Here is a 21,389-nt window from a genome sequence, read left to right on the forward strand (position 1 = left end):
GGAAACTTAATCGTTATGGTTGCGATAAATTTCTAAGAGATATTGTTAAGAATATAGTTTCAATCTCATGAGAGAACTAATAGGTGTTACCATCATCCTGAGTCAACTAAAAAGAAGTTGAATTATATGGATGAGCTTCTATCATGTGCCAAACATTTTTCTTTGCAGACGCACACCAGGTGAGAGGGTGGAACAGGTAACATTTTCTATGACTTTCTACTGTGTTCTGCCTGTGCTTTTTATGTGTTTTAGGAATCTCCCGTGTTTCGTTTGATTTTGCCCTTAAAGTTTTTGTACGCGCTACGACTTTATTTTTACATGCAGTTTAAGAGCAAGATCCCCAGAGTCCCAGAAGGTTGCCTGCCTAGAAGCTGATCACCGAACTCTCCATCACCTTCAAAAGACTGACTCCCTGGCACCCCCTACTGATCTTCTCTCTTCCTTGTTGAGTGACTGCCTTTACATTAGCCCTTCATTACACTACCTGTTTTAAATAAAGGATGTTTATTTACTTTCAAATTGTCACTTATTAGTTATATAAAGTTATTTCTCTCATTCAGGTAATCATATCTTCTTTTTTGATACTCTCATTTCCTTCATTTTTTTAAAGTTTTATTGAAGTATAGTTGATTTACAAAAATGTGATTTCTGCCATACAGTAAAGTGATTCAGTTATACATGTACACACATCCGTTCTTTCACAGATTCTTTTCCCACACAGATGATCACAGACTCCTGGGTAGAGTTCCCTGTCCTATACAGCACGTCCCCATTGGCCAAGTATTCCATATACCACAGTGCGCATCTACCAATCCCAAGGTGATCATATTTTCTACATTTGCATACTGATCGGGAGTTCTGGGTGGGTGGAATGCATCACAACTTTTTCCAATTAAAATTAATTGAAAAATATTTTTATTTAATGGCTTTTCACTTAGTGACAAGGTTTTTAGAAACAAATTAAAATCATTAAATGAGAGGAGTTCCCATTGTGGCTCAGCAGGTTGAAAATCTGACTAGTATCCATGAGGATGCAGGTTTGATCCCTGGCCTCGCTCAGCGGGTTAAGAATCTGGTGCTGCTGCAAGCTGCGGCATAGGTCACAGGTATGGCTCGGATCCTGCATTGCTGTGGCTGTGGTGTAGACCGGCAGCTGCAGCTGATTCGACCCCTAGCCTGGGGACCTCCAAATGCCACGGGTGAGCCCTAAAAATTTTTTTTAAAAAATCATTAAATGAGACACAGGTGTTTCCGGTTTCGCTTCTAGTGCTCCTTTTTTGCAAATATCCATTTCCAATTAAAATAATATCAACAACCTGGTTCTTATTTGTTGTTTTTTACTGTTTCTGTTTTTTTTTTCTTTTTTTTTAGTGAAAATTACCCCTTGATTCTTCTTAACATTGTTGCTTTTTTTTGTAGGTAGGTAGGTCTCACTTGAAAAACTCCTGCTTACCTGCGCCAGAGGTTCCACCTTTAAATTGTTTTTCCCTTGCTCGGGGGATCAAAGTAGCAGGGCAGCAATAACAGGGCTAACCATGTCCTTCTGGATTGTCAGCAGATTCAATTTTCTCCCAGCCCAGCCCTCAGCTAGGGTGAGTGACAAGAGAGCCAGGCCAAAACAGGAGCCCAGACTAGGTGGAATGTTTGAGCTTTTAATGACTGACAGTGGAAGTCCAGTTGTATGAAGGGAAGTGGCAGAGAAAGAGAAAGAAAATTCTGTTGCTGTGGAACAAGGATGGAGGGTGAGGAAAAGCCTTTGGAAGAGAATACATACGGATGTGCATGCGAGTGTGCACATGCACACACACACACACCCCCCACACACCCACCATACACAAGAAATCACTAAAGGGATCCAAGAGATGGAAAACAATGTCCCCCATTCAGTCTCTTCTACCCTAATTAAGGCGTGGTGCTGACAAATGTTTGCTAGGGCAGAATCTTAGTGTCAAGTTCCCACCCATGCCCCTGAGATAGTATGGAAATTAATCTTGATCTCCCTTATTTCTGGGATAAATTTTCATAGATTTTTTTCATCTCATTGGATCCCTAAACCAATTCGCTTGACCACTAAATCCATTAAAAAAAAAAAAAGGTCAGTATGCTTCTTCAAATCCCAAAATGATTCATAATAACTCTAATGTATTCATTTTGCAAATAACCTTTATTTTACATGGAATCTGACTCTTATTCAAACAGTTCTGAGAGAAGACATATGACATTCTCTCGAACTTGATCAGTGTGACATGAAGGCTGGATGGGTTTTCTTTTGGATTCTGACATGACAGTCACAGAATAACAAAACCCAAACCGGTGTTAGTAAAGGACAGATCCTCTCAGAGCTCATCCTGCCTGGAAATAACTATTAATAGCAAAGAATTAACCTCTATAATGGAGAAGTCTGCACTATTAGTGGTGGCATTAATGTGGTTTATGCTTGACTAAAATCTAATAGAAGAGTTTGTCAATAACACAGACACGTCAAAATCACTACATCACTAAAACAGCTAACGAGAAGAGTCCATTTTTCCAGCTTTGTATTGTGAAAACTTTCAAACATATAGAATAATAACAAGAATAAATCTAATGAGTAATTGTTAATTTACCTACCACCTAGATTCAACAATTATTTATATTATATATCTATAATTAATATTATTTATATTACATTCTTCCATATTTGCTTTACATACAAATATGTGGGTATATGAATATATATATATATTTTTTTTTTCTTTTGCTACTGGATCATTTGAAAGTAAATTGAAGATGCCACAACACTCTACCTGTAAATCCTTCAGTATGCCACTTCTAAAAATAAAGACACTCTCCTGCATAAACATAATTCTACCATCACACCTAAGAAAACCAACAATAATTCCGATAATATCACCTACCATCCAGTGCATATTTAATTTCCCTTTCTTACCCGGAATGTCTTTTAAAGCTGTTTGTTGGTTGGTTGGTTGGTTGGCTTTTTAACAAGGATGGAATCAAGGTTCTCACAGTGCATTTGTTCCTTTAATCTATTCCAGAACAGTCCACCCATCTTTATGTTCTCCTCGTGACAATGACTTTTTGAAGAAACTTGGTTTTTGGTAGACTGTTTTACATCCTAGGTTTGAATGACTGTTTCCTCAGAGCACTGTTTGTTTCTCTGTTCCCTTTAATTACTATAAACTGGAAATGAGGTCTAAATCTCAGTTAGGTTCAGATTAAATATTTGGGGCAAGAGTACTTATAGGAAATGCTAGATCTTCAGACTGCATCAAATGGAGACACTTTTAAGGTTAGGTTGTCCCACCATTCATGATACTGCATTCGACACACTGATTATAAAGGTAGGTCCTCCCTTTGCAACTAGCAATTAACCTATGGCCTATCCTTTGGCACCATGTGAATATATCATGCCCCCCAAACCTCTCATCTAACAGTTTTCTCATCTTTGTACCATTCTTCTCTAAATCAAGACTTTCACTGGAGGCTACAGAATGGTGATTTCCTAATCCCATCATTTCTACCTTTAGATATAAGTTTTTTGTATTTTTGTTTTTATGGAAAGAAGAGCTTTTCTCAACAACCAAGAATAAATATAATTCTTCCTAAAAAGCTTATAGTAAACCCTTCATTTTCGTTGTTTTGTTTTATTTTCAATCACTACATCTTAGAATAAATAGTTGATTAACAACCAATATTCCAATATTGTCAAATGACTCCTAGGATTCATTGTTTTTATTCAGTCAATGTTTTAAACTTAATTATAATAAATTAGTCTTTTGATGCTCAAACTGCCACAAATTTGGGGCAATGGAAGCTGCACTGAGTTGGCACCTGAGTTCTCTGTCTTGCCCTTGTTAGTCTACTGAGTCTTCTTCATCTTCCAGCATTATCTGTCCATTGCTCATATTGCTGCCTGTCCCAGATTTGGAATTAGCCATTTCTCTGAGCCCTGGTTCCTTTGAGTGAGCAATGATATTTAGAAAACAAAAGTAATTATTAGATGTGCTCATTGCTACTGGAATACTACTGTTTCTAAACGGTCTAGTGAATTAGAAACCACAAGTTCATATTGATGTATTTCAGTTCAAATTGAAATTACAGGATTTTTCTTAATGTCTTCAATTTTATATTTATATTTGAACACCTTTTTTTTAATAGTTATTTCCCCAATACAATTTTTTTCCTACTGTACAGCATGGTGACCCAAATACATGTATACATTCTATTTTCGCACATTATCATGCTCCATCATAAGTGACTAGACATAGTTCCTAGTGCTACACAGCAGTATACCTTAGTTTCTAATAGCGCCAACATTCTTTTACACATGAAATACATGTGAAATCGTTTCAAAGTCTATAACACCATATTATTGCTACTAACAATAAAATCACAGAAGGAAATTTGTTTTTTGTAGCTGTTTTTGATCACACATCCAACTAATGAAGAGTCAGAGCATTCTGTTCAAAAGTCACTTGGGATACCCTTCCTGTATGATTATAATTCTGATATAGAATCAGACTCATTTATTTCCATTCGTTTACATTTGGTGTTTTTTAATCCTTTGAATTAATTTTGTCTTTTGAATATGTGAAATAGTCATATGATTAAAAATCAAAACTATATAAAAAATTATACTCAAGGGGTCTGGTATTCATTCCTCTCTAGCCATAAAGATAGCCATTTTTATCAAAACTGACTTCTCCTTTCAGTGTTTCTCACAAATAAGCAAAGCACACATAAATTTTTTTGTCTTTCCCATTCTTTTCTGCAGCTGTACAGTACTCCATTGTGTCATGGTACTATAATTTATTCAACCAGTGTCATAATGATGGTTCCTATTTTTCAAGCCCAGAAAAATTGTAGCCTATGCTAAAATAGAAAATATACACCAATATTTATAATTTCCCTTTCTGATGTTATAACATCTGTACTAGTATTATATTTTTATAAATAGCAGTCTTTTCGGTTAGACTCTAAGTTTCTTAAACATAAAGATTTGATGACACTGTGTATCATGACTATTTACTATGTTCCAAGCAGTATCCTAGGTACTCTTTAATGCATATTATGCTTATTAACTCATTTAATACCCCCAAACAACCCTAGGAGGTGGACACTATCACTATCTCCATACAACAGCTGAGGTGAGGTGTGGTCTGCTCATGTGACACAGCTTACAGTGGTGGCAGAGTCCAGGGTAAACACCCATGTAGCCTGGCTCTTGATCTTAATCCTGAGAGAGTATAGAGCTGCATTAAATGTCCTCTTTACTCAGAACCCTCCCTGCTCCAAGCACTTGATAATAGTCAGTTTTCAATTATCTAAATAGATTTGGTCAAACTGTAGTTGGAGGAACCTGCAGGCCTTCCCTGATGCTTACTCTGAGGCCGTTCTCTCTTCTGACTCTTCCAGGTAGAGGTCAGCAATGAAGGTTAATCAGCTCATTACCACCCATTTCCCATCCCCATTTCAGGGAGAAAAGCAGGATCCCAGTCCTTGTTGTTTGCCTTAATCACACTATCTCCAGCCATCGACTGCTCAGTATTAACTGTAGTTCAATTTTAACATGATTATAACTTAGCGGGGGCTTCCTTCCCACCTACTAAATGGTCCAGACTTAACTACAGCAGATATTGCTGCTGCAAAGAAGCTCAAAGAAAAGCATCATTATAAGTAGAAGCAGGGGCATATGGTTACTTTCTGGAAGTAAAAACTTTAAACATAAAAGAGACAGGAGAAGTCACTTAAAAGTATTCCCCATCAAGGAGGGAAAAAAAAAAAAAAAAAAAAAAAAAAAAAAAGACGTGTTGAGTAGGAGAGGAGTTAGTAAGCCAGAGAAACAAAGAAAAAGAAAGTGTTAATAATAGAGATGCTGATTCAGGAGAGAAGTGATCAGACCCAACAAATGAGGCTAAGGCCTCAAACTGTCTGCTCCCACCCGATGCTCAAGCAGTATCTTTCCGATTATTTGGCATCTGTATCGGCCAGCGATTATTGCAATAGGGCTCCATAACAAACAATACAAAAATTTCAGTCGCTTTCAATAACAAACATTTGTTTCTTGCCCGCAGATCTCTGGGTTGGCTGGGGTTGCTCTATTTTAGACTTCAGATTGGATTCAGATCTGTTCCATGTGTCTTTCTCTTATTCAAGACTCAGGATGAAAGACTATGGCTATGGTGACATACTCTTCTCATTATTCAGAGCAAGAACACAAGTACAACCTAAACTACACAAGCCCAGTTAAAGGACTGAGGGTTTGGGATGGAAATCTTCTAAATTAGGTTGTGATGATGGTTGTTCAACTGTAAATATAATAAAATTCATTGAATTTTTTTTAAAAAAAGCTTCAAATTGGATGGCTTGTACATGCTTTGTACAGAATGGCCCTTGTAGTCCATCAGCCAAGTCTGACCACAGGGCCAAGACCAAAGTCAGTGGTAGCAGTAAATATATTCTGCCCTCAGTAAATCATGGTAAAAGTAATTGAACTTTGTACAGATATTGACTACTGTGCACCAGAATTGGTATATCATTGGCCAAGTTTTGAACATAATTTTCTATGGAGTATATATTTATTTGCATGGGTCATGCTGTACAGTTTTTGGCAAATACCTTCAACACAAACCTGACTAGTCAGTCCATGGAGAATGCATTGACTTCTAAAGATGACTCATATTAATCAAGTTTGCAGAGACCATATGCCAAATTATGAATTTACTGTAAGATATGTAAGCTAAGGAAGAATAGCATGGCCCAATCTTTTTTCATGTACATGCTGCATAGAATGTTGTGGGCTTTTGCATTATTTGTTCACAGTTCTTCCCTTTTTTCCTAGAGCAGCTCTGATGCTTAGTAGGCCATTAGTGGTGCACAGCTGCCATCAACCAGGGACAAGCTTTACATACAAAGATGATTCATGGACCACTTCCATGGCTGGAGCACTCTGAATGCTGTACCATTTGGGCCAGGTACTTCTCATGCCCCATCACTTCACCCACAATCATTAAGGGATGAACGCACATACATTTTTCCATCCAGCCAAAGGGCACTACTACTACCTGGTAGAGTAGGAAGTACTGGTCTTGGATTCAAACAGTCCTGCTTCCACCAACTGTCATCACTGTGATTTTGAACAAGTCATTTGATTTCTAAGATCCTCATTTTCCTTAGTGGTAAAACAGAAGTAATAATACTCCCTGACTTAACACACACACTGTGAGAATCTAAGTCAAACAGAGGAACCATAAAGTGCCCAAGAAATAGAAGGAATTGTTATTAGAACACTTCCCTTTCTTACCTGTTCTGCTCTACCACCTCTGCGCTGGCACTCTGTCCCAGCCACCTGCACCCTCCACTTCCAAGCACATATCGTGCAATTCTAAGAGTTACCAGGCCCAAATGGTACAGCACTCAGAATGCTCCAGCCATGGAAGTGGTCCATGAATCATCTTTGTATGTAAAGCTTGTCCCTGGCTGATGGCAGCTGTGCACCACTAATGGCCTACTAAGCATCAGAGCTGCTCTAGTGCAGCGATTATTTGCATTAATCAAAGGCTTCAAGTAAATCTTCCATTTTTGGATGAATAGTAAAAGTGTCTGTTCGTACTGTGCCCAGATGAGAGATTTCACAGGAAAAGGGATGCTTTGGGCACATGTTGCTACTATGATACTCAGTTTCTAACTACACTCTCACTTTGCTGGAGAATATGATCTGCATACAAGCTTACTTAGCTAAAGAAAATGTGGTTGTATACTAGTATATGTGCATAGCCATACCTGCTAATTAGTAGATATCTGAATACATTGAATACCACTGTTGTGTCTATTTCAATTTCACAGGGCTCTCTAAATGCGGAAATGAGAGCTAATCAGCATAAATAGACACCTGTTTGAATAGTTCCAGGTAGGATTTGAAATGAATCATTCTTAGCCTTGCATGTGAAGGTGATACCACTGAGAGTGTCATGGAGCCCAGGCAATGTGAAGCCACTTTCATCCTAAAGGCATGGATGGGGTCCATTTTCCAGAAGCCCCATTGGTTCCCAAATGAAGCATCTCAGATAAAACTGCCCTGTGGCCACATGAGTTTTCCTCTCATGCTCAGGGAAATTACTAGAAAGAAGACAATGAAATACCAAGATTCAGAGGGCTTGCTGTACCAACAGAGCAGAACAGACTTGGAAATCTAAAAGATAACACAAAACAGGGCCTTGGGAGCTTAAGGAGATTCCTATCAAGACCATTGGATTTCTCTATGGTCAAACTGAATCTAAACTCTTTTCAATTATCCAACCCAGATGGAAAAGAAAAGGGAAACAAAATTTCTCATTGGTTGATGGTGACTTGTTCTCTGTATGCTGTAGGAGTATTAGAATAATGAAGAGGAAATTCTGCAGCAAGTGAATGCTACAATGCCCTCTACACAGACACAATATTCACTGAGGAGCACAGTGGGTGAGCTGTAGGAAAGAGAGACTCAGCCACTCAGCCGAGCTTGAAGAAATTGCTCCCCTCTGGAGACCTCTGCCTGAGTGCCCCGAGTCCTCTAGCCTATCCATAGTCAACTCAGGTTATTGCTTTAAAATTTCACCATGTATTTTTTTTCTAAAATAATAAGAACTTACATTTTAATGAAAGGATCATTATCATATTCAAGCATACTCCTTCCCATAGGACTTTAACTATTCTTTGCATATTTATGATTCTGCTGGGTTACAGCTGAAAGAAATTTACAAATGAACAAAGGAAAGGAAGGTGTTGACTTCTGAAAAGACTGTCATAAAAGGCTGTTTATAATGATTATTTGTTGTTTGTATTGTCCGCATCCATTCACCCTTCATCAGGTAAACATACTCCAGCCTTCCTCTAGAGAATCACCTTCTCCCCCACACTGCTGCTTGCTGTTAGAATTGATGATGATCTGGCTCCAAAGGCACATGATTCAGGTCTGTCCACGGAAAGCATCACAATCCCCCAGGTCACAATGATAAATGTGGAGTGGGTATGTGACCAAACTGAGCTAATAAGTGTTCATTCAAACTACTGGAGAAGAGAGGGATTCTCTTTTGCCTTGGATTTAAGCCTAGAGGACATCCTGCCACTGGAGGCAGCCATCCTGCCACTGCATGGAGCCTACAATGAAGCCACGATGGTCAGAAGCCAGGAGGTCAGAGATTAAGGGAAACCTGGGAATGGGTTAAGCCTTAGACCTTGTGCTTGCATGAACCCTGGGTTCTATTTTCTCACTTAAGCCAATTTGAAGCAAGCCTTCTGTGCATCCTTAAATGAATAGATCATGCCAAAGAAATTCAAAACACTGTTACATATTTGACCCACCAAAAAAGGAAACACCACAACCCTTTCCATCCCTAACTTACCACTATAGCAGAAGAGGGTTCTAGCCAGGAACAGGAAGACCGGCTTTCTGGCTCCACAAGTGCCCCAAACTGTCTGTGGGGGAAAAAAAAAAAGGTCAAGCCCTGGAGTCAGCATAGACACCTGAGGATTCTCGTGGCGGAAATGAGGGGTCTGAACTGGAGCACATCTCAGGGCTCTCCAGCCCCATGACCCCACATTAATACTTGCCTAACCATCTTGACTGGGAGGACACTCGGGAAACAATCAGAAAGAAAAAAATATGTTTTCTACGCAAATGGCCAGATTCTTGTGTTCTTTAATCATCCCTATCATAGACTCAGGGTAAAGGATAAGGCTTAAAAAATAAAGCAAAGAAAACATACTCCTTTATACATGTATTTCTTCACCTGCTACAGAGGTCTTCTATGTGAATGCAATTAAGCTACTTTCCCATTTTCGAACCAGGCCAGCTGGGCAAAGCTACATCATCTTTGATAAATGAGGGGAAAAGCCTCATTAAAGAGACCATCCATGCTTTCTTTTTCTTGTTTCCTTTTCTTTTTTGACAAGAATCTCTGCAAGCTGCGGGTAAGGATTGAAATCGTCTTCAGGCTGCAGTTAACTATCCACATGGTGTTTGTGTCTCTGCTGAACTTGTTTATTTGCATTTAAAAGAGATTTGGGGTAGATGTAAACACTTTGATGGGATTTATGGCAGAGACAAAGGTCGGTTAACATTCTGATCCAGTGGGTAGAAAACTGAAAAGCCATCATGAAATTGATAACCAATAGTACTGAAGTTACCTTCTGAAACTACTGAAAGGATGTTTGGAGCATGAGAGATCAAAACAGAAACTACAGCTGAAAGGAAGGAGGCTGGAAACACTGATTTTGTTTTTGGAATTTAAATACCTTTATTTTGTAAACACAAAAGGAGAAGCAAAGGCACCTTGTTTCTATTAATCAATATATCCCTGAAGATAACAAATCGAAAGTATCATTATATGGACACTTTGGAATAGAGGTACAAGAACACTGTACCTAGCAGACTGCCTGCTTTCAGAATGACCTGAAACAAAGGGCAGTAAGCCTGGAAGCATCCTATCAGCTCAAAGACACCACAACAAAAAACCTCTTCTATCTCAAGTAATTCAGATGCTCACAGAGTTTCTGGCCACTTTCCTAGGAAACATGGACCTGCAGACTTCCCGGGGAAGAAAGAACTAGTCCGGGGAAAGGGTACAGATGCAGACACAGGTGTTCAAGACCCGGCTTCAGGCCTTTCTGACTGAGATCCTTGAGTCTTAAGAGTCTCAAGCCTCCTTTCCCTCAGCTTTACTTGTGAAGATTAAAAAACACTGACCTCGCAGTTTTTGTAAAGATTCTACCCTTCTTCCCTAATGCCACCCAGCTGGGGTCAATGCTTCTTTTTTACGTTTCCTTAAAACTGGATGTATATTCTTTCAAAGGCCATACCAGGAGCCATGAATTTTGTCTGTGTGATTTTCTGTCTCTGTCAGGACACTGCAGGCTTATTGGGGACATATTTGCATTCACTGATTGCTACTGATTCAATATCTACTATGTGACAAGCAGCTTCTTGAGGAATCAGAATTCCTTGGTGAGGAAGACCTAGTGGCTGCCCACAATGGGGGTTATAGTCTGGCAGTAGCAGGGGAGGTTCAGGCAGAAAACAACTACAATATAATCTCATTTGGAGAAACAAGGAACAGAGCACTTTTAGCAACAAAAGACATCTCAGGCCCTCAATTACTTGTTGAAGTTATGATTAAATGAATGAGTAGATGAGTGAGTGAATGAATAAACCACTCTGTTCCATCTCCTTTGAAGGCATCAAAAATGTCTTCCTTACACAGGTGAGGAAGTGGAGGATGAGGGGTGGCGCGTCACTACCTCACATCTGGCACACGATTGCTCCATACGGTCCTTCTCGCTACTTTGTTCAAAATATGTAGAACCATGAGAATGCCCCTATTTGATACTCAGCCTCAGTTTAGAGAAGAAAAGCTCTGCTTTTCAGATTTTTTGGTGCACACGGTATGAACGTGGAACCCTTGTCTCTAAAACAGTGCTCTTAGTGGGAATCAGACACACACAGGGTAAACGGCCTACTGTATGATGGTAGTTCCTTCTTTTGATTTTTATTTAAACTTTCTTCAAAGCTCCAAATTCTCCAGGAACATCTAGGAGTGATAATTGTATCTCTCAGGAGGTGTGCCTAATGTTTAAAAAGAATCATTGACTTCTAAGACATTGAGGGAGCTGCTTACACCTGCCACTGCAGCCAAATCTATTTATCAATAGCTTGCCTCTCCTAAATGAGTTAATATAACTACTCATAGGGCCAAGATTATTGATGTTTTGTATGTCTCAAGCCTTTTGCATTTATTTTCCCACTGCTGAGTAGCAATGAAAGACAATGAAGGACTATTTATATTTGTCTTTCAACACTGAACAACTAAACTGTAATGGAAAGCATGTTGGTTTAGCCCAGGTGTTCTCAAACTGGATCAGCTCCCCCAACCGTGTTTTGTTTTGTTTCATTTTCATTTTTCTCTCACAAATTTAACCTCTCTGTACCCCAGTTTTCTCAATTATAAAATGGAAAATCTCTTGAAATATCAGGCAACTCTGATAGTCTAAGATTCTAATATATCCATTTGATCAAGATGTTAGATGCAAACAATTTTTTTAAAAAATGAAACTTTTGGGCACTCCTCCTCATTTGAAGATATGCACATGCCTCCTGCCCAACACACTCACCAACTGAAAAATCACAGGCCAGACCTCTGTTTCACAACCCTTCCAATGTAAAATTCTGGAGTGCAGAATCTGCCAGTGCAGATTCCTAAGTAAGCAGGAGAGATGCATAAAACAGAATTGATTCCTTGAAAACAGTATGGAGGTACCTCAGAAAACTAAATCTAGAACTATCATATGATTCAGCAATCCCACTCCTGGGCATCTATTGGAACAAAACTTCCATTGAAAAAAAAGTACGTGCACCCCTACATTCACTGCATCACTATTCACAATAGCCAAGACATGGAAACAATCTAAATGTCCATTGACAGATTTATGGGTTAAGAAGATGTGCTACATATACACAATGTAATACTATTCGGCCATAAAAAAGAACAAAATAATGCCATTTGCAGCAACGTGGATAAAATTAAGAGATTCTTATACTAAGTGAAGTTAAGTCAGAAAGAGAAAGACAAATACCATATGTAATCACTTACATGTGGAATCTAATATATGGCACAAATGAATCTATCTACAGGAAATAAACAAACTCATGGAAATGGAAGACAGACTTGTGGTTGCCAAGGGGGAGGTGGAGGGAGTGGGACAGACTGGGAGTTTGGGGTTAGTAGAAGCAAACTATAACCTTTGGAGTGGATGAGCAATGAGATCCTGCTGTAAAACATGGGGAACTATATCTAGTCACTTGTGATGGAACATGATGGAGGATAATGTTAGAAAAAGAGCATATGTGTGTGTGTGTGTGTGTGTGTGTGTGTGTGTGTGTGTGTGTGTGTAACTGGGTCACTTTACTGTACAGCAGAAATTGACGGAACATTGTAAATCAATTACAATAAAAAAAAAAATTTAAAACCAGAATTGGTTCGTATGATACACACGTGAAAAAATTCTTTTGACAGGATCTGGAGTCTGAATCACAGGCATTTTGATAATAAATTTCAGAATTCTTATTTTGCCCTTTCAGCAGAAGCACATGATAAGGGAAAAGCAAGGCAAGAGGCATTTTTGAGACCAGAAACACATTTTCCTTGGGTCACTGAAATCACAAATACAAATGGCAAGATGTCCAGAAACAGAGCAAAGAGGGTAAGGATCTTACTTGAAATAAAAGGAGTATCTAATTAATTAAGTTGTTAACTACTCTAGGCACATAGTCCTGGGGAGGATTTATTTGGTGAAAGTTTATTTTTGTAACGTCATTATCATTAACAATAGTTTAAGATGAAACATTAGGTCACAAGTTGGACTGAATGACTATATTACATAGGTCCATTTCAAAAGATCTTTTAACACCAGACCAAAAAAGATGCATAAGTAAAAAGCAGGTAAGTAAGCTATCTCATTAAAACAGGTATCAAGAGCCAGTTTTTGAACAAAACCAATCCAAGGTCATGTGAATTTTCAAAGTGTGGGATAATGGCACTCAAAAAGAGAACTCTTCAACCAAATTGACCCAGATAGTTGATTGTCATGTAATTCTGGGAAAAGAGAGCTAAAATTTAGTTCCTTCATGACATAGTCCTGCTTAAAACCACTCTTCAGAATTATATCTGCACTAGTTCTAGTGCTGGAGGAGGTTATGTTCCTTACAAATACTTACTTTGCAACCCATCTCCAGAAAGCACAAAAGACTCACTAACAGCTCTCAATCCTATCTTTCATTCGTTCATCAAATTTATGTTACAGTTCCATTTTATCACTTTTTTTTTTTTTTTTTTTTGGTCTTGGCATGCAGCAGCATCTTGATGTGAGATCTTAGTTCCCAGACCAGGGATCAAATACAGGCCACAGCAGTGAGAGTATCCAGCCCTAACTGCTGCTAGGCCACCAGGGAACTCCTCTGTATCACATTTCTAATAAGCAGACACACTAGATCGGGATTATTGTGTGTGAAAATACTAGGATGCTAGGATTATTGTGAGGAAAATACCATATAAGGTCTTTTTTGCCTCCAAAATTTTGCAGTCAAGGGAGTCCCCATTGTGGTGCAGCAAAAACAAATCCAACTACTATCCATGAACATGCAGGTTCAATCCCTGGCCTCGCTCAGTGGGTTAAAGATCCAGCATTGCCATGAGCTGTGCTGTACGTCACAGATGTGGCTTGGATCCCATGTTGCTGTGTCTGTGGCGTAGGCCAGCAGGTGTAGCTCCGATTCGACCCCTGGCCTGAGAACTTCCATATGCCATGGATGTGGCCCTAAAAAGAAGAAAAATGCAATCTAGTTAGTGGGAGAGTAGGTAGGAGTTTCCAATCACTAGAAACAATTGAAAGAATGTAAACACCCACTAAAAGGGATTAGGGGTTTGATAGTATCCAAGGGTCACTGCCATAAAAAGTAGTCATCATGGTATATGACAGTGACCATCGTAAGTTATAAGTGGGAGGGCATGACATGTATAACCCCGAGTAGTTTCCCTCAACCTTCATTTTACCCTGCCTCACTGTGGATAGTTTAGAAATGTGAAGTGACACTTCCCAGATTCCCTTGCAGCTACGATTTTTAGTGTGAACTATGTTTTGCTAACTAGATATATCTGCAGAGATTAAGACTGTTTTAGGGTTCATCTGTGGTTGTGCCTGGCTGCTGGAAGGCAAGTTCCACCAGGTGAATGTTTATAATGGTGGACTTCACTTCATATAGGCCCACTCCATGGGTATAAAACTATTATCACAGCAGTTTTTTGATGCGTGGATTGTAGTTCCAGTGCTGAACCTTCAACCAGCAGTCTGGTAGAATCCGCTTGACTTCAGCCTTTCTAGCTCTTAACAAGTATATTAGTCAAGGTTCTCCAGAGAAACAGAATATATATATATATTCAGAATATGTATGAAATATGTATAGAATATATATATATATATATGTATTTACGATTTTCTGTTTTCTCCCAGTGACTCTTTATGTTCATTCAATCCCCCTCCTTCCTTCCTTCTCTTCCCCTCACCTCCCTTCTTTCTGTCTTTCCAAAATGTTCCATATATACAGAGAGAGAACTTAGAAGTTCCATGATCTGTCACCAGTGGTATAAGCCTTGATTGAGTCTGAAGGACCAAGAACTAGGAGTGCCAATGTCTGAGGGCAGGAAAAGTTGGATGCCCCAGCTCTGACGGCAAGCAAATTTGCCCTTCCTCCTCCTCTTTGTTATATTCACGCTCTCAACAGATTGGATGAGGCCCCCCAAAACAGTGAGAGCAATTTTCTTTACTCAGTCCACTACTTCAAATGTTAATCTCTTCCAGAAACACCCTCACAGACACACTCGGAAATGTTTTATCAGCTATCTGGTCATTCACAGCCCAATCAAGCTGGCATATAAAACTAACCATTGCCCGCTTGATTTTGTAAAGACCTGTAACTCTGTGTGTTAAATCACTTTGTGCTTGAAACATGCTTTCTTTTTCCTGCCCTTAAACTTGATGTATAGACATGGTGAGACCATTACCACGTCCAAACATTGAGCATGATGTCTATCCCCAGTACCAGAGAGCGGAACAAACATATTGAGCTCAGAAGAGTGGGAAAGGACTCCGTTGGTTTGAAAAAACGATGGGACATCTTTCTCATCCAAATATTCTGGAAGGGTGGATAAAACACTTATTAAATGACTTGCTACTTTGGGATTAGGACTCTTACATGCAACGTGAAATATTTAGACAAGAGGGGGTTTAAGGTCCTTCCTGCTCTGATTCTATACCTGGGACTATCTCCAGGTCTATAAAGTGGCGAATCTATGCTCATAGCTGCAGGATGATTAAGCTGATATCATAGATTCAAACATACTATGGCTTTCCCAAGATCACACAGCTACAAACAGTAGAGTGGGGTGATTCCAAAGCATGTTCACGAGTTCTTTGATGTGCCTCCTTCCAAGCATGCAGTCAAATTCCCTGCTCTATGAATGTGGACTGGACTTAGCAACTCACTCCTAACACAATGTGGTGGACGTGTGGTGTGTGATTTCCAAATTTAAGTCACAAAAGACATTCCCACTTCTGCTTTACTTTCATTTGAAGGAAGTCAGCAGTTTTATAAGTAGGACACTCCAGCGGCCTCTCGTGAGGCCCACCAGGGAAAAACTAAGGCTTTCTGCCACAACCAGCATCAACACACCAGTGCAAGGAACGAAAAAAGATATTTTCCTTCCATCCTTCTAGGTTCTCAGTTGGGGTGCATTAGGAAAAAACAGATGAGCAAAAGAAAAACAGAAAGAAGTTTACGAACATATACATCTGATACCTGCATGGGAGAAACTCAGGGATGAGTAACTCAAAGGAGTGGTTAAAACTTGGGTTTATAAACCAACTTGGGGCCTAACACATAGGAAACAGGGGACTGGGCTCCCGGGAAAGTTACAGGAAGGGGATCAGGAAAGGTATGGTAAACAAGAGTAAGGTATATAGATTTAAGTCAGTGTCTTCTCCACTGGAACTTCTTAATTACAAGGATTAGTTAAGAATCATTTGTAATTAAGAATCATTTCACTCCTCCTGGCACAGAAAGAGAGACATCCTTTGGAGATTTCCTTTATTAATGTTAATTTCCCTCAAAAAGGGAAACTTGTGCTTTGTCTTCAGAGCTTTTCCTGTGTCTTCTGTTTCTCAAAATAATGTTTATACCAAAAAGGCCTATTTTGAGGTGACATGCTCTGGTCTCCTATACCAGCCATGAGAACGAGCCATCTAGAAAGCAGAGTTTCTAGCCCCAGTTATGACTCCAGATGCCTGCAGGCCTGACCAACATCTTGGCCACAACATCATGAAAGAGTCTTGTTATAAGTTTGATTTTGTTTCCCCAAAAAGATATAAAGTTCTAAACAGTAGTATTTGTGAATGTGACCTCATTTTTGAGACGTAATCGGGTTAGGATGTTGTCATTAGAGTAGGCCCTAATCCAACATGACTGGTGTGCTTACAAAAAAGGGAAATCTAGACACAGACACGGACACACACAGAGGGAAAATGACGTTGAGAGACACCAGCAGATGACAGCCATGGACAACTGTGACAGAGATTAGAGTGATGCATCTACTAAGGAATGCCAAAGATTGCATGCCATGCCAACATCAGAACAGTGAAGAAGGAGGAAAAGATTCTCCTCTATGGATTTTGGAGGGAACATGACCTTGCCAATACCTTAATTTTGAACTTTTAGCCTCCAGAACTGTTAGGCCATAAGGGTCTGTTGTTTTAAGCCACTCAGTGTGTGAAGCCCTAGGAAACTAATACAAACCAGAGCTATCCAAATAAGCCACTCCTGAATTCCTAACCTATGGGGATTGTTAAGATCATAAATGTTTATCGTTGTTTTTGGCCATTAAGTTTTGGTCCAATATATTATTAAACAACAGTTAACCAATACTCAGAGCTAGACCAAAACTTAAGAATTCTAACTCCAAGTCCAGTAATCTTTCTACTAGATCAAGTTTCCGGCTCATTATCTTTGAGAATGAGAAAGGCCATGAATATTTAGCCTAAATTGCTAGCAATGATTTTGGGGACACAGAATTTTCCACTATGAGACAGCAAAGTTGTCTGCATGGGGGGCAGTGAACTAATCTGACAGTAAACCTAATCTCACCTAGGTTTGTATTGCTCCTTGCACTATTGTACATCACTGTTCTATTATCTCATTTTAAGAGGTATCAAATGAACAGCACTCAATGATAAAATACAGTAGATAGATATTATGTTACAAAGAACATTGTCTGTAACTGTTCAGCTACTCTCCAGACAGATGACAGATGAGTATGGATAGAGAGATGGGTATATGAAAGGGTGAGAGGGAGGAGGTTGAATGAACAGAGTTACTAGGAGAAAACACACAAAAATAAATAATAGATTTCTATGTATCAGAAAGGTGAAATTATGGCTCATCATCTTCTATTTTTCAAACTAAATTCTTGCAATGTTTTTTGACAGTTTTTTTTTTCTCTAGCTTATAAACAGATCTTTCTTTTCTCCTTTACCCCCTAACTTTAACATGTCATTTTTCTGTCTACTGTTGATAGGAACAAAAGTATCTATGTATGCTTTAAGTAATCATTTAAAATCTCACTACTATAATTTTAGAGGTCTTCTATTTAATGTCATCCATTTATTGATTACAGTCGATCCAAATGAGATGATCTCAGGATATTTGAAACTTGAAGAGAAAAAGGAAAAATAGATGTGATGTGTTTTAGCCCATCATTTCTTCTTTTAAAAAGTAGCTGAGTTCCATGGAGCCCAGCACAGGGTCCAATGTGAGGGAAGCTGGGGGCCAGCAGAGCATATTCATCACTTGGGCTCTTAACAGTGATAGCATCTTATATAAAGCTATTTGGAGTCTCAAATCTAACACTACCAAACATCACTGTTCAATTACCTATTTTATTATATCCCCTCTTATCTGGTATGACAAAAACCAACTATTTCCAAAACAGGAAAATTCTTCCCTTTTCGAATATTAGTAACTGTGGAAATTTTTAGCACTTTTTTTAAACATCCAACATCAACTTCATGGAGTCTGTAGAGGATGCTATTTCAATTTTACTCTCTAGGTTGTGGTTATGGGCCAAAGAAGTTACAATATAAACAGAGCACACCAGGCTTAATGTATTCATGGGCTCAGCACAACCACAAAGACACCAATTTCATGAATCCACTCTATTCCAACACAGCTGAAGTTAATACTTTTATTGCAGGTTTGTTTGTTTTTTAATCAAAGCACAGTAAACAGCAAATGAAAATGATCATTTTCCTTGGAGCCACCATATTTTCTACAAAGCAACTACCGGCTGTGATTAAGTGAAGACAAAAACTATGTGCTGAGGTAGTTGAAATACTTCTGGAATTTATTAACTTCAGTATACATGCTAGGACCAAATGAGCTTCTTTAATTTCCATAATGAAATTGTTTTTGTAAAGTTAAAAATACTGTAATGAGGCCAAAACGGTGTGCTTTCAGGGGGCTCCCATGGTGAAACAAATGAGATTTTAGCTTCTCTAATTGGGCATACTGCAAGCTGGCTTGATGCTGTCCTCAACGCAGGATGTTTGTTATCCTAACAAAAAAGAGGTCTACAGCTGTCAGCATAATGCTAGATGGCTTTTCAGAAGCCAAGTTATCAGGAGGAAGACCGCTGCTCTCTAACTGGGACCACCCAAAGGGAAAGATCAAGTAGAGAACCATTCTTCTCTTCCCTGATTAAGAAGTTATTCGTAAGGTAATTTGTTTACAGCTATCAAAGGGAAGCTTTGGAAGCAACCAGGGAGAATTCCCAGAATCCTCTGAAAGAATTTTATTTGATTAAGCAATGAATATGGATATTTTCTCCCCCTCCCCCTTTTTTTGTCCTCTCATGAATTAAATCTCATTACCTGTCAACACAGGCCTTTGGAGTCTTACTGTTCTTGTAGCAAACAAAAGTTAGGCCCATTTTGTTGAGGCGTCTATTGCCAAACTCCGCTGGTGAGCTGCCACACTGGGTACCATGGAAACAGCCTCTAAACCTCTTTGAGCTTTGGAGGGGTTTTGATGTAATATTGTCTTCATTTATTTTTAACTATTACTTTCAACTACAAAGGGAAGTAAAACAGAAGGCTAGTCAAATTAATTTCTAGCCACCAGAAGTTAAGTCAGTAACTGAATTTCCCCAGTTTATCAAGTATTTTATTTTGGATGTAAATATTCAAAAGCATCCAGAAAGATGAATAATTTTGCTGTGAAATTCCGCACTGCTCAGTTACATTTACTAGATGTTAAACGAGTGAGTGATTCGTACATATACCATCAAAATATATGAAAAATTAATAGCATATTCACCAAATGAATTCAAACCTCCTAAATCCAATTATCAAAGAGATAAATATTTAAAGGATAATATAAGCTTCTATAGAAGGCTATAATGATACATTACAGTGGTAAAGTGTATATTTCCAACAGCGTAGTTCCAAAATGCTCTTTTTGCATTGTTCTAGAGGAGAATATAATAAATCATCACACAGGGATTAGATGAAACAGATTTTACTATGTGTAAAACTTCCTGCACTGCCCCTAACTAGGAGCTTCCACTTTTCATTGATTTGATTGTTGTTTCCAATTTGTTCAAAACATAAAATAAGTCCAATGTAATAAAACAAAAGGATCTCACCTACTATTCTTCTCCCTTTTCATTGGTCTAACTTTTCATTTCTGTCTCTCTTTTTTTTTTTTTTTTTTTTTTTTTTTTGTCTTTTTTAGGGCTGCATCTATGGCATATGGAGGTTCCCAGACTAGGGGTCCAATCAGAGCTGTAGCCACCGGCCTATACCACAGCCACAGCAACGCAGGAGCTGAGCCTCGTCTGCAACCTACACCACCGCTCAGAGCAACGCCGGATCCTTAATCCACTCAGCGAGGGTAGAGATCGAACCTGCAACCTCATGGTTCCCAGTCAGAGTCGTTTCTGCTGCACCACAACGGGAACTCCTCATTTCTGACCTTTTAAACAAGTTTTCAAACACTAGTCATTTCACTCTAACCAATCTTATATTTTTAAGATGAGTTTAAATATAAAAGAGACTATTTGGGAGAAATTCCGTCATTTTCAATTTTGCAAATATAGAATCTAAGTAAACATGAATTAATTCATTAAGTGCATATATTTTTCAAATAAAAGGATAAAATAAAATTATAGTTCCTGAATGACTACAACACAAAAATCTATCTATATTTAGGCTTAGCATATGATTCCATTTAATCAAAAAGAATCCAAATTCTGAGACAGCAGCAAAGCTTAGTAGTTAATAGCTAGACTCTGGAATCTAAGATGTATGGGCTGGAATCTCAAGTCACTTCCATTAACTGTTGGACCTTGGGCACTTTAACTCTTTAAACTTTAGTTTCTGGATCTGTCAAGTGGGGATCATAAAAGTATCTACCTCACTGAGCTTTTTATCAAATGTGACTGTGCACACTGAGGTGGTGCCTGCAAGTTATAAGCTGTCAGTTTATTTATGTATAAGAATAAAGTGATGAAAATGATGATGGTGACAACAATTTTGACACTGAGGATTTATGTACCATAAAATACTATGTTTGAAGATACCTGAAATGATCTTCTTGATGCCTGGAAACCAGAGTTTAAGGTGATCAGAAGCAAGTATACAGACACATGCAGACTATGTTTTGTCAGTCTACTGCTTATAAAGGGCAGCAGAAAATGCCATTCCAAAATATGCCACTTTGGCATATAGATTATTTTGAGCCGAAGGAAACT

The 21,389-nt window shown here is 38.7% G+C and overlaps 1 protein-coding gene across 1 annotated transcript in view; it reads right to left on the reverse strand.

Annotated features, from left to right (window-relative positions):
* LOC146403549 (uncharacterized) overlaps nucleotides 1-21,389 on the reverse strand; it is a 433,862-nt gene that overhangs the window by 239,006 nt on the left and 173,467 nt on the right. Inside the window, exon 4 of the mRNA XM_085024906.1 lies at nucleotides 9,384-9,456. Within this exon, the coding sequence (XP_084881032.1) occupies nucleotides 9,384-9,456 (73 nt within the window). The remainder of the gene's footprint in view (nucleotides 1-9,383; nucleotides 9,457-21,389) is intronic.

This window comes from Sus scrofa, chromosome 5 (genome assembly GCF_054392235.1).
Source record: "Sus scrofa isolate SSC_HxYL_T2T_F1_AM1 chromosome 5, Sscrofa_HxYL_maternal_Yorkshire_Landrace_v2.0, whole genome shotgun sequence".
Lineage (NCBI taxonomy): Eukaryota > Metazoa > Chordata > Mammalia > Artiodactyla > Suidae > Sus > Sus scrofa.